The following is a 12,935-nucleotide window of genomic DNA, read 5'->3' on the forward strand; positions in this document are numbered from 1 at the left end:
TTGAATCCTGGAGACCAGAAGTGGAGCCAACACTCCAAGAGTGGCCTCACTTCTGCAGGATAAACCGGAATGATCATTTCTCTGTTCTCTTGATGTTCTTCCTCTGTTGATGCAGCACAAAACTATGCTAGCTTTTTTGGCAAATCCACCTGATCTCCCACTATGAGGGGTTGTGAGAGGTCTCCCCTCCCCCTTGGATGCGGCCCTCCCCCCAGATTCACGGAATCCTCCTGCTTTTTCCAGCTCCCCCCCCCCCGTTCCGCCCCCCCCCCCAAAAGGCGGAATGCCTGGAAGGGGATTTCGTAAAGCAACTTTCGCTTTCCTTTCCCCTCCTCTCGGGCCGGTTGCGCCTGGAGGTCTGCCTAGCAACAATGACGACTGAGGGATATCTTTTTTCTACTGGTTGAGCTTGCCCAATCGCCGGCTTGCTCGGGGTTGTTTCCTTGTTGGTGACGCGGGGCTCGTCTTTCTCTGCCTGCGACTTCGGAAGCCCTGAGCGCAGGCTTAGGATCGCAGCTAAGATGGCTCTGCGCTCTCTGTCCCTGGTGGTGGTGGTGGTCACCCTGCGGGAGAGCTGCTTCGGTGAGTCCCTTTGGAAGGGGGCGTCAGGGCTTCCCCTTTTTCTACTGTTGGGAATCTATTCAGGGAATCTCCCCCCCCCACCCCCAAAAAAAGGTTATTCCCAGAAAGAGGATCCTGATTCGATCCTCTTTCTAGTCCGCGCCCCTTCTCCCACTGGCCACTCTCAGAAGGGACCCCAAGGCGTGGATGGAACTATTGCCTACCTCCCCCCCCCCCACTTCCCCAAGAGAGCCCTTCTCGGAGCAGGACAAGGGTGGCCCCTCCAGAGCTCAGTCCAGTCTACCTGGGTGCCCCCAAGCTCAGTTCTTTCCCTCCCCCAAAGTGAGGGTTGTGGGAAAGCCGCGTTTGCACGTGATCGGGACAATTCACGGACCTCCTGGCCTGCCTTCCTCTAACTAACCCCTCCGCCTGGGTCGCCTCTCCTGCCTTTTGGGGGGCTTGGTGGCTCTTGGCGGCACCTGGTGCTGGGGAGACCCCGCTCCTTTCTGGAATCGGTTTGGTGTTTTGTCCAACGCCGAGACTGAACCTTTGAGACAAGGCTGCCCTGTGGATGCAGCAGGAGAAGAGAGAGAAAGGCTCCTTTTGAATAAGGTTTCTAAAGATCGGCCTTTATTATGTTCACTTTCTCCTCCGTCCTAAACCCCAAAATCCCCAGAGCTTTTCTCTAGGACAGGCAGGGATGTTTCCACCCCAAATCCTCCTTTTTCCATTTCAGGAGCTCTCAGCATGGGTCAGTTTGCAGAATCCAAAATATTTAAAATGTCCTTATTATTCCTTAGGAATCAGGAAGGGGCCTTGGGGGGTTCCTGGCTGTTTGCTCTGAGAAACTACCCTATGAATGGGGCAGCTTTTCAAAAGACAGAAAGAAAATCTGTCAGGATCTTAAGGGTTAAAGAGGCTGGTTGGAGGCAGAAGAAGAGAAGAACCTCTGGATGGGGAGCATGAAATGAAGGGCTTGCTTGGAGACAGACAGGCCCAAACTGACATGAAGGGGTTTCTTGACTGTGAGGATGTCCAACCCGAGTTCCATTCAGACGTTTCTCCTCTCAGGCAGACTTCAGGGTTCCTCAATGCTCAGCCCCACAAGGGAAAGAAACAAGGGTTCTGGATCACGGAGAGTCCGATCCCCCCTCCTTCTGTTGGAGAAAAGCTCCGATCCCTTTGGATCCTGAAATCTCCCCAGAGCAGGAAGTGGATCTGGGGCTCCCTTTCCCCAAAAGCTCTGAGAAGCCTCCGGGATTGTGGGGAGGAGCAGGAAGGGGGAGGCCCAGGCCTTTGCCTTGAACTGGGAAGGACTGGGAGGCCATACTGGAGGGAATGGGCAGTGGGACTACAGGCAGTCCTCTACTTAAAACAGTTCATTTAGTGACTGTTCAAAGTTGCAATGTCATTGAAAATAGTGACAGAATGACAATTTTTCAGACTTATGACCATTTTAGCTTCCTCATCGTCACATAACTGAGATTTGGATGCTTGGCAACTGATTCATATTTATGATGGTTGCACTCTCCCCATATCACGTGACCCTCTTTTCTGACAAACAAAGTTAATGGAGAAGCCAGATTCACTTCACAACCAGGTTATTAATTTAACAACTGCAAGGATTCATTTAACAACTGTGGCAAGAAAATTTGTAAAATGGAGCAAAACAAATGTCTCACTTAGCAACAAAAGATGTGGGCTCGAAGATGGTCATAAGCCGAGGACTCCCTGTGTTTATTTCTCTGGGCTTTGGAGGTCCTGCCCTTTTCCATGGAGACCCAGGTTCTGCCCAAATAAGTCCCATGAAGGATCCTGAAAATGATCTTTCAAATCTTTGGTGAAAGAATTTCTCATCTGAAGAGCTTTCAGAATGGAGACCAAAAAGGGGCCTTGGGGATTTTCCAGTTTAACAGATTTCCCAGCTGCATTTTATTCATTTTATTTTTTATTTATTCATGTCACCTGGTTAAAAGTTGATGTTTTTCTCTTCAGTGGGCAGCCTTAGAGTCTCTTCCCAGTTGAGCCCCCCTCCCACCCCCCATGGTTGGTCTCAGCAGGAACTCAAGCAGCCTCAGTGGGGACAGGGGGGGAAGGGGCAGGGGGTGGAGAGGCCCATGGATTTCTGGGAATGAGGGGAATTCTGGGAATTGAAGTCCAAATGGCTGAGAAACTCTGATTTAGGCCTTTACGTTGAGAGTCTCTGATCCTGTGAAGGGTTGGAGAGCAGGATCCCAATCCCCTCCCGAGGAGGCTGAGGGGCGTTTCTGCCTTTCTTTGGGCTGACAAAGTGCAGGATGAGCCCCAGAGGAGGACGAGGGTCAGAGCAGCTTCTGGGGAAAGGGAAGGGGGAGATTCAGAGGAAAAGCCTCCGGGAATGATGGTTCCGGGGCCCTAACTGGGTGGCTGAGATGAAGAAATCTTGGGATAATCCCAGTGAGATTCCCTGTGGAAGGAGGGGGAGCCCCTCGGAGTCCTGGGTTCAAGGCCGATTCCTGCTCAGACGGCTGAACTCTGGGAGGGGAGGGGGGATTTTCCAGGGCGGTGGGAGAGGGACAGGAGGAAGATTTGGGAGGCTACGTGGCTTCATTGCTGCTCCCTTCTCTGCCCTCTTTGCCTCCCCATATTGAGGTTAGGGTGAGGGTTCACATTGGCCTCTGGTCTCACCCAGATTCCCCCCCTCCCATTTTATAACATCTGCAGCTTTTAACTTTGGCCCCCAGTGATGTAAATGGAAAGTTGGGGTGACCAGGTGGGGTTTCCTTCTGCTTTTGAGCTTCTGGGGGTGGAATCCCCTCTTTTACCTGCGGGGTCACTGCAGCCTCCTTGGGGCAGAGACTGAGCAATCCAGAAGGGGTTTGAGGGAGGCTTTGCTGGAAGGGGGGAGGACACAATTGGGGCAGGTGAAGTTTGGGGGACCCGACCTTCCCCTCCTCTCTCATCCTTCACCTTCCCTGCCCTCCAACCCTTCAGGCCCCCCAGAAGCTTCTTCTTTCCCTCTCAGTCACTCATTCCCCCTCCTGCCTCCTCTCCTCCCATCTCCCCCTTCCTTTCCCCCCTTCCTCCTCCTCCCCCAGCTCTCTTCTTCTTCCTCTTCCTCCTCCTTCCTCCGCAGAGCCTCAGATGGGAGCCTCCATGGGATCCGGGTCCTTGACTGAAGCCCCCTAACTCTTCTCTTCTGTCTCCCTTCCAGGTGCCTCCTCCCACTCCATGAAGTTTTTCTCCACTTCCATCTCAGACCCCAGTCAGGGGCAGCTGCCCCACTTTGTCTCTCTGGGGTACGTGGATGATCAGGTCTTCAGTTACTACGACAGCCACAGCCGGAGGATGAAGCGTCGAGTCTCCTGGATGGAGAAGGTGGGGAAGGAGGATCCCCAGTACTGGGACAGAGAGACACAGATATTTCGTGGCTATGAGGAGTTGTTCAGAGTAAACCTGCAGGCTCTGAGGATTCTCTACAATCAGAGCGAAGGTGAGTGATGGGTCGGGTGGCTCCTCCGGCACCATAATCCCCTCCCCAGGAACCAGAGGGGGAAGAAAGGGGGGGGTCCCTTCAAAGGGAAAGGCTCCTTCCACACCTTTTAAAAAGCCTTTTTTATATGTTTATTCTTTTCTTTAGTCAATATAAGATTGTCCTTGTCTCCATTGCTGACGATTTCTGCCAATTGCAGTTAATGGAAACATTTTTCAATTTCTCCATCTCTCTTTCTGGATGTTGATATAAACTGAGGTAAAAAGAGACCGAAATCTCCCCTCCCCACATGACAGTTGGAGGGTCCTGGGTGGATCTCCTGCTGTGGGGGAGGAAGGGGATCACAGGCCTCTCACCTCCCTGAAAAAAGAAGGCAGGTGGATCCTAAGGAGATCCTGGGGGAAGCAGATCCTCCTCCTTCTCTCTGTTTCCACCCCAGAGAAACGAGGGATCTGATGCAGATCCACCTGGGGAGACTAGATCCCTTTCCTTCTCCCCCTTTTTGGGGGGCAATGAGGGGGGCCCAAACACCAGGGGCTTCTCCTCATCCTCCAGTTGGAAGGAGAGGCCGGGAGGCCCAAATGGGGTGGGAGCTCTTGGAGGGGGGATCAGAGGTCCAGGATCCTCCCGATGGTCTTGAGGGGGAAAGAGAGGAGAGGAAGAAGCCTCCATTTGGGGCCCTTCCTGAGTCCCTCGGAGCCTTCCTGGCTTCCCCTCCTTGGTCCCTCAGGCTGAACTCCTGCCCTGCCCTCTTGGAGGGGCTGCCCTGGATGTGGGGGGGCTCTTTCCTCAGCATAGCCCCCCTTCTTCTGCCACCTTTGGAGGGAGAAGATTCGCCTCCAAGGAACCTCATTTAGGAAAAGGGATGGAAGGAAATGTGTGTGTAGCTAAAGGCTCCTTTTGGCTGAGGAAAACCTTCTCCACAAACATCCCCCATTTCCCCTCCTTTCCTCCCAAGAGCTCTGCCAGTCCTGCCCCTGATCCCCCAGGATCCCCCCAGATCCCTCCAGGTTCCCTGATGGCCTCCCAGGGGATCAGAGCTGGGCCCAGAGGGCTCCCCCTGGTGGAGGAAGGAGGGAGGAGAGCGGCCGGAGGGGAGGGGAGCCTCCTTTCCAGGCTAAAGAGCCCCCAAGGTCCCAACCTTCCCTCCAAGGGAGGCTGCTTCCCCCCTCCCATCGCCTGGGTCGCCTCCTCTGGACCTTCCCCGGCTCCCTCCTCTCCTTTCGGAGGCCTTTGGACCACAACTGCTCCCAATACTCCAGATGTGGTTGCTCTGCCTTGATTCATGTAGAGGCTGTGTGACATTTGCCTCTCCTGTGTTTTCAATACTGTTTTAATGATCCCTGTCAGCCCTGATTTTTACTAAAACCTTTCAACAAAAAGATAAAAACTAATGGAAAGTAACATAAGGAAAGGAGAGAGAGGAAAGTTTATAACTTCACAGCAGTTATAAACATAAATATATTTTAGCCCCTCTAAAGCCTCCTTTCTTAAGCTTTTGACCCTGGAGGATCCCTTGAACTATTTTTCAGATGTCAGGAAACCCCCTGAACATCCAGGCTCAGAGATGGGCCAGAATTGTCTCATGCGGAGACCTGTAGAGATGCATTAATAGTGTTCTTACACTGAACATCAAAAATGAAACTTGCCTTTTCAATGGGATCCCTGTGCTTTCTTTTTGCTGCACAAATATTCAATTCTGTGCCAAACCTGAGATAAGAACACATTTCATCTTCAAGGGAAAGAAGACAATTTCTGTCTTAGCTTTCGATGCTTCTGAAATGACAGAATTTGTTCTTAGAAGTTGAAAACTGCAGCCAAATATTTAGTGTTTTCCTGTGAATGGCAGGAGATTCTTCTTGGACAGAAATCCAGAACTATTTTTCCCATGGGGAGATCAGGGAATCTCCTCTCGGGGGAAGGATCAAACTGGATCTCCCAAGGATCTTCCTCTTCCTCCAAAGGGAAGTTCTCTGGCTGAGCAGAAGATGCAGAGAAAGGATCCCCTCACCTGTCATTCCTGGGTGTGGAGAGGAAAGGAGAGGACTGGTCAGTTTAGTTCAACTCTACTTCCAGGTGGTTTTCCCTTAGATTCGAGGGTTCCTGGCGTCCTTCCTCCCTCTCAAGCCCACACAGGAGTAGAAACCATTCAGGATTTCCTTTTGGTTTTCTTTTCAATCCAAGAATCTCTTCACTTGAAGTTGAAATATCTTCTCCAGGGCCCTCCAGAGCCTGTAAGCTTCAAACTTCATTTCAAAGGTCAATAACCCTTTGGGTCTCCAGATCAGACTGGGCCACTTGCTGCTGTTGCTGAGGGAAATATTCCTTTGGGGCTCTTCAAGACTTCATTCCCACATTGTACTAAACCATGGTTTGCTTCTGGTTAGCCCAAAGTGGGAACCAGGCCTTGTGACTTGGTGCTATTTGTCAACACAGAGCATGATTTATGGTCACAGAGATACCTGCAAGCTTTTTCCAGATCGAGCAGATCCTCTTTGAGGCACAAGATTCTCATTCCCTTTTTGCAGCCGCAGATTCAGGCAACTGTTCCCTCTCTTGGATCCCTTCCTCCTCCCCCTGCGGAGGAATGGCAGAAGGAAAGACGGAAGGGTCTCCGTCTTTCCGTTTCTTTGCGACTCCTTTTCTCAATCTCCCTTGGGATCTTCTGCTCGCTTTTCCAGATTCCCTTTTCCTGGGGAGATTCAGGGGCTCCATCCTGGGGGGAAAATGCAGGGATGCTGGTCGAGGGAAGGGAAAAAGGCAATTACTGATGGGGACTTCTTTCCCTTGAATGCTTGGGAGGAAATGGGGGAGGGATTAGTGCCAGTGTCAAGGTCACTGCAGGGAGGGGGGTCTCTGTCTATCTTCTGGACTCCCCAAACCATCCTCCTGTCTGTCTTTCAGGCCTTCACACATTGCAGGAGATGTCTGGCTGTGAGCTCCGAGGAGACGGGAGCAAAGGAGGGTTTATCCAGTATGGCTACGAAGGGAGGACCTTCATCACCTTCGACAAGGAGACCCTCACCTGGGTGGCTCACGACCCCCAGGCCCAGATCGCCCTGAGGAAATTGAATGCGCTTCCAGGATTGAATGAGAGAGAGAAGGTCTACCTGGAGGAAATCTGCATTGACTGGCTGGAGAAGTTCCTGTCCTATGGGAAGGACACCCTGCTGAGGACAGGTGAGCATCTGGATCCAGGCTGGACTTTCCTCCTTTATGGCTGGATCTCCTGTACATATTCAGCCCTTTTAGCAATAGCAATAGCAGTTAGACTTATATACCGCTTCATAGGGCTTTCAAGCCCTCTCTAAGCGGTTTACAGAGTCAGCATATCGCCCCCAACAATCCGGGTCCTCATTTTACCCACCTTGGAAGGATGGAAGGCTGAGTCAACCTTGAGCCGGTGAGATTTGAACCGCCGAACTAGCAGTCAGCTGAAATAGCCTGCAGTGCTGCATTTAACCACTGCGTCACCTCGGCACCTTTTGGGTCCCTGGTCTTTAGCCTGTTTGCCCTGGTGGGAATCCCCCTCCTCCTATTCCAGCCCCTCTTGCATGTAGACCACCCCTCTCCCCTAGGTCTACCCCTCCCCCCCTGGGATCCTTCATCCCTCCAGGATCAGCTGGATGAGAATAGAATCAATGGGAGAATCCCTCCCTCTACTGATGATTGCCCACAGCCCCTCCCTGTCTGGGGAGGACCCTCTCTCTTCCATTGGCATCAACCTCTCCCCGCCCCCCCCGCACTTTCAGAGACAAACCCCTTTTCCCAATTGATCCCCTTTCTGAGATTCCCTTTGATCTCTCTTCCTCTTAAAATTGGGATTGTGTCCCTTGGAAAGAGGCCTGGAGCAGCCTCAGATTCAGGGGAGCAGAAGAGGAGGCAAAAAGAAGGGAGAATCTTCTGTGTGGTTGTTGTCTTGAAAGGAAACCTAAAAGGCCATCTCCACTTTCCCTCCCCTGAAGGGAGCAGCCCAAGATCACTCAGAGTTCAAAGCAGCCAGAGAGGAATTTCCTTGGAGACTCAATTTGCTGCCAGAGGTTTTTTAGGCTGAGTCCCTGGGATGGGCTCAATATCAGGAGTTCTTCTGGTTGAGCCTTTTCCAGATCTGGATAATTTCCTAAAACTCTTGGAGAGGCTGCAAGTGAGGAATGTGAATCTTTTGGTTAAAACTAAGTGGTGGGAGATTTTCCTGCCCCTCCAAGTTTCCCATACACCTTCCAGGCTCTGGAGGGGCTCAGAGTTAATTTTGGGGATGCCGTTTCTGCAGAGACCCCAAAGGTGACGGTGAGCAGCAGGAAGGAGGTGGAGGATGGGATCGAGACGCACGTCTGCCGCGTGGATGGCTTCTACCCGAGGGAGATCGATGCCTCCTGGAGGAGGGATGGGGAAGAATGGCTTGAAGAGACCTTCCATGGGTCTGTAGCCCCCAATGCGGATGGGACCTACCACTACTGGCTCAGCATCCGGATTGACCCTAAAGAGAGGAGCCGCTATCGGTGCCACGTGGAGCACGGCGGCCTGCAGGAGCCTCTGGACTTGGAGCTGAAGGGTGAGAGGCTGCAGGGAGGGGAAGGCTGGGCTCTCTGGCAGGCTGGAGGGTGGTGGGAGAGAAATCTGACCCAGATGTGTCCAGATGTCAACATAGCTGAGCTTTCATCCGTTGGTCCTTCCAGTGTTTGAGGCTGGAGAAGCTGCAGGGACCAGACCGTAGAATTGACTTCGGGTGATGGAAAGGACAGAATCCCATCCCAATACTTGGCCGATCCTGATGAAATTCCCTATTTTACTTCAAATAATAAAATACAAACAAGGAAACTGAAGTAAAAAACATACAGAGCTGCCCAATTCCACTCAGAGTCATGACTTATTGGGGCAGCCTATAAAAAGAACAAAAATGTTTTTGTTTAACAAATGTTTGTTTTATTGTGTTGGAGAAGTTTTTGTTTGGGAAGCTGCTATGAGTCACAAGGTGGCAAAGGGCTGTTTTTGAGTGGAAAAAGATGAATTCAGTTGCCTTCATGCTGGGCTGGTGTGAGAAGAAGGCAGCATCCTGAGGACATGTCCTCTAACAATGGATAGCAAGGCTCCTTCATGTTACCTTGAGAAGGACCCAAAAATGAGCCCATGGAGTTTTTAATTTGGGGTATTTTCAGCTTTCACCTCTTTAGGTCTCTTCCCTGGTTGGGAAGATTGTTTGGGGTTCTCCTTCAATGATCTGCTCTTTCTCCCAATTCAGAACCAACCAATTCAAAATCCAACCTGGGGCTCATCATTGGCTGTGTTGTGGCTGCCCTTGTCCTGGTGTGTGTGATTGCTGGAATTGTTGTATTCTTCAGTAAGTATCTTTTTTTGGGAGGGGGGGTGATGGAAGGAAGATGGGGAGATTCCCCCCATGTCTCCCCCTTTGGGGAGCTTCTTCTGGCCTTCCTTCTGTCCTGTTTTCCCAGCCCTCTTGAGGATTATCTGAAATCTCTGCCTCTTGCTGGGACTCCAGTTTCTATTCAGCTGAGTCTGAGATTCAGGCAGTCCTGTCTCCTTCTGAGTTGGGAAGAGGCATCCCAGTTCCTTTGTCCCTTTCAAAGGCTTTGGTCAGAGAGCAGCAGAGAAGGATTTCCATGGAAACCTCCCTCCCCTCCCAGCAGCTCCTTCTGCTTCCCCCAATTCCCATCCATCCATCTCGGAGGCAGCAGGTTTCTCTTGGGGCAAATCAGGAGATTCATTTGTATTTTGAAGATCTTTGTGTCTTTATCGATGGGACAAACTCTGTAAAATATCTCCTGGGGTTCTTCCTCCTACAGAGGGAAAGTTTGGATGATCTCTGGTGGATTCTTTTGAGCTTTCACTGGTTTTTATTTTTGCAGAAAAACGTCAAGATGACTACAAAGCAGCACCAAGTGAGTGAATTGTCTTCTTTACATGTATTCTCCAACTTAGAGCAGGGACCAGGGACACCATTATTTGAGAGGGGTGTGTGTATGTGTCTTACTCTTCCTCCTAAGAACCAGGCTGGGGGAGTTGGGCCCCCTTTTCATTACAGCCAGGCTATTAGTAGAAGTGGAGACCTCTAGGAGAAACATCTGGGAGAAGGAACCTTTAAGAAGAGGAGAAGACACAGGTGGTGGAAGGTCCCTCTGACTGAGGACATCCTTTGTTTCCCAAGTAGGCCTAGAGGAAAGGCTTGGCCAAATGAGAGTCAGAAGCTCCATAAAATTAGGGATGAAAAGGGGGCATTTTGAGGGAAAAGGAGCTGGATCTCCTCTTGGTCTCCTGTCCCAAAGGCTCACAACTGGTTACAAAAATAAACTTTGAATCTATCTGTATCTTTTTAGGCCAGCTCTGCCTTCTGGCTTTGTATGATAGAAATAATAAATTTTAATAATTATTTCCACTGCCTTTTAACCAAAGCAGTTTGATCCAAACTCTCTCCGTGTTATTTCTGCATTTTTATTGTGTGGGGGAGAGAAAGGGAGGGAGGCAGCTGGAGTCAGAAAGAGCTGAACTTCCTATAAGGAGGGAGGGAGAGAGACAGACAGACAGACATCCTCCCTCATCCCCTTTTACTTTCCTTTTCCAGCAAGTGACAAAGGATCCAGCAGTTCAGACCAGGGTAAGTTGGAGGGAGCAGCTGCTGCATGAGCCATTCTCTCCCTTTGGAAGACTTTGGGGGGATGAGGGGATGAAAAGAGGGAGAGCCCCCACTTTTAAAAGCCCCCTCCCCATTCATTCTGCAGAGGAGAAGGGAAACTCTCCCTGTTGGATTCAGGCAGGGGAGGCAGCCCAGAGTCTGCATGGTGGAGCCTTGGCCCCCTTGGAGGAAAAGGGCCTCAATTCACAGAGGGGAAATAGGGAAAGCACCAGTGAGGCCATGATCCCCAGTGGTTAGAGACTCCTCTGGTGGCATAGCTGAGACCTGGCTGACTCTGGATGGGGGGTTGTTCCATTCTCAGAGATGTGCCCAGATGGGTTCAGGGTTAGGGATCCCAGCTGAGACCCCAGGCAGGGTTGGTGGGGTTACAGGGGTCATCGGAGAATCTCTTCTGGCACTCAGGAGGCTCCCACCCTACAATTCTGGTGGTGATTTCCTGTTTCTGACTCTGGGCTCACCAGTTGGGCGTTTTGCTACTGTAACAGCCTCCCTGATGCATGGCCAGCTCCCTGCCTCAGCTGCTGGGGGCATCTCAGGGTTGGCATGGAGTTGCCCAGGATTATGGTCCTGGGAGACCTCAATCTGCCATCCCTGGGTTTGGCCTCCGAAGCAGCCCAGCAGTTCATGGCTGTCATCCAGGGTCCGACTGGAGACAGAGGTCACACACTGGACACGATCTTCTTTTCAGACCAAAAGCAACAGGATCTGATGGGAGATTTTGGTTTTCATTTAGTGTTTTAAATATTCTGCGTGGCATTTTATTGAATTTTACTTTGAGCTGCCTACAGTCACCTTAATGAGATAGGTGGGATGGAAATTTAATTAAGAAATCAATAGAAAGCTTTATGTTCTCTGAGAAGTTTGGGAAGCTGAAGAGGTTGAATGGTGAAGGGAGAGATTTCTCCTCCTCAGAGGATCCAGACATGATTCCTTCTGTGTCTTTCTCTCCAATCCAGGGAGCAACCAGATGGTTTAGCAGCCCCCTTGCAGGTGAGTGGCCTCAGTGGGGGCCGTATTGGGTGAGAGGGAGGGGGCCTTTGGGGTCCAAGGACCAAGTGAGAGTGAAGATGCTTTGGGAATCCCTCTTCTCTCTCCTATTCACCTCAAACACTGGAAGGTAAGGAATTTGGGGGAGGGGGCTTGGAGGAGGGGTCTTCCTGCCCCCAAACTCTGATCCTCTGGCACCTCTCAGGCTCTGACTGTCTTGATCCAACTAACCCTTGGATACTTCCTCCCTCCTCTTTGCAGGGGAGACGCCCAGCATGAGGGGAGAGGAGAGAAGATGGGATCGGACTCCTTCTGAATTAGGCCGGATTCTCAGGAGGAGCCCTTCAGGCCCTTCCTGCATGCTGGAGCCCGGAGAGATTTTTGGGTCTTTCATCACTTGTATCTAGCTAGTGTAGGAATTAAGAACTGTCTCCTTTAAGAAACTACCTCATGGTAAATGCAGGCAGAGACTGCCTTATGGGAAATGTAGTTCCATAACATGTGATCACATCTTTGTTTATGATTGGCCACCGGGGCATCTTGCCCACATGCAAAGTTTATAACTGGGCAGTTTAAATGGCTGTGTGAACCGGAATAGTAGCATTTTACATCTCCACTCAACATAGGGATAAAATCATCATCTTTTTACACTACGTGATGGGACAGATCATGGAAAGTCAGAAGAATCTTAACACTGAACTGTAAGTGTTGTTATTAAGGATGCCTGATAATAAACGTGGTCTGAAAGAGATTCCCAAACGTGGAGTTATCTGGCTGCCCGAGCAGAACCTCATTGCCCGGGGCAGAACAAGGAGAGTCCCATTATTTAATATGGGACTTATGATACAATTGGTTAGATGATAGATGCAAAGTCTAGAAAGCTAATGATGAAAGATGATTAACGAACCAGAAATAAATACAGGTATAAAGTTATATAGAAGAATACGTATTGTAAGCAATATTATTACCAGAATGTACAAAAGTGTAAATTAAAATATATAGAATGATAAATGTATAGAGAACTATGTTAGAACCATGGAAACAATAGATGTAAGTTTGTCGTATGCAAGTTCCTATATTTTTTATTCTTTTTTATGTTGACTATATTGTATGAATAAGAGAAAAATGGACACAATTAGGATATATAACATCATGTATATCTTACAAGTTGCTGATATAATCAGTATATCGTTGCTGCAAAGTTGAAACTGTGAGGTAAAATGAAAAAAAACATGCAATAAAAATATTAATTAAAAGAAGAAAAAT

At 50.1% G+C, this 12,935-nt stretch overlaps 1 protein-coding gene across 1 annotated transcript; it reads left to right on the top strand.

Moving 5' to 3' along the window:
- Positions 1 to 275: 275 nt before the first annotated feature.
- Positions 276 to 12,920, top strand: LOC116503398 (major histocompatibility complex class I-related gene protein-like). The gene is made up of 9 exons (XM_032209799.1): positions 276 to 582; positions 3,755 to 4,033; positions 6,938 to 7,213; positions 8,304 to 8,585; positions 9,273 to 9,371; positions 9,898 to 9,930; positions 10,611 to 10,643; positions 11,639 to 11,672; positions 11,931 to 12,920. Exons 1-8 carry the CDS (start codon positions 522 to 524, stop codon positions 11,656 to 11,658), a joined length of 1,083 nt encoding a protein of 360 aa, XP_032065690.1. The 5' UTR covers positions 276 to 521; the 3' UTR covers positions 11,659 to 11,672; positions 11,931 to 12,920.
- Positions 12,921 to 12,935: the final 15 nt, after the last annotated feature.

Source organism: Thamnophis elegans, chromosome 2 (genome assembly GCF_009769535.1).
Source record: "Thamnophis elegans isolate rThaEle1 chromosome 2, rThaEle1.pri, whole genome shotgun sequence".
NCBI classification, from domain to species: Eukaryota; Metazoa; Chordata; class Lepidosauria; order Squamata; family Colubridae; genus Thamnophis; species Thamnophis elegans.

Coding starts and splice junctions, on each gene's coding strand:
- LOC116503398 (XM_032209799.1), top strand. CDS start 522: ATGGCTCTGCGCTCTCTGTCCCTGGTGGTGGTGGTGGTCACCCTGCGG. Junction 583..3,754: donor CCTGCGGGAGAGCTGCTTCG/GTGAGTCCCTTT, acceptor TCTCCCTTCCAG/GTGCCTCCTCCCACTCCATG. Junction 7,214..8,303: donor GGACACCCTGCTGAGGACAG/GTGAGCATCTGG, acceptor CCGTTTCTGCAG/AGACCCCAAAGGTGACGGTG.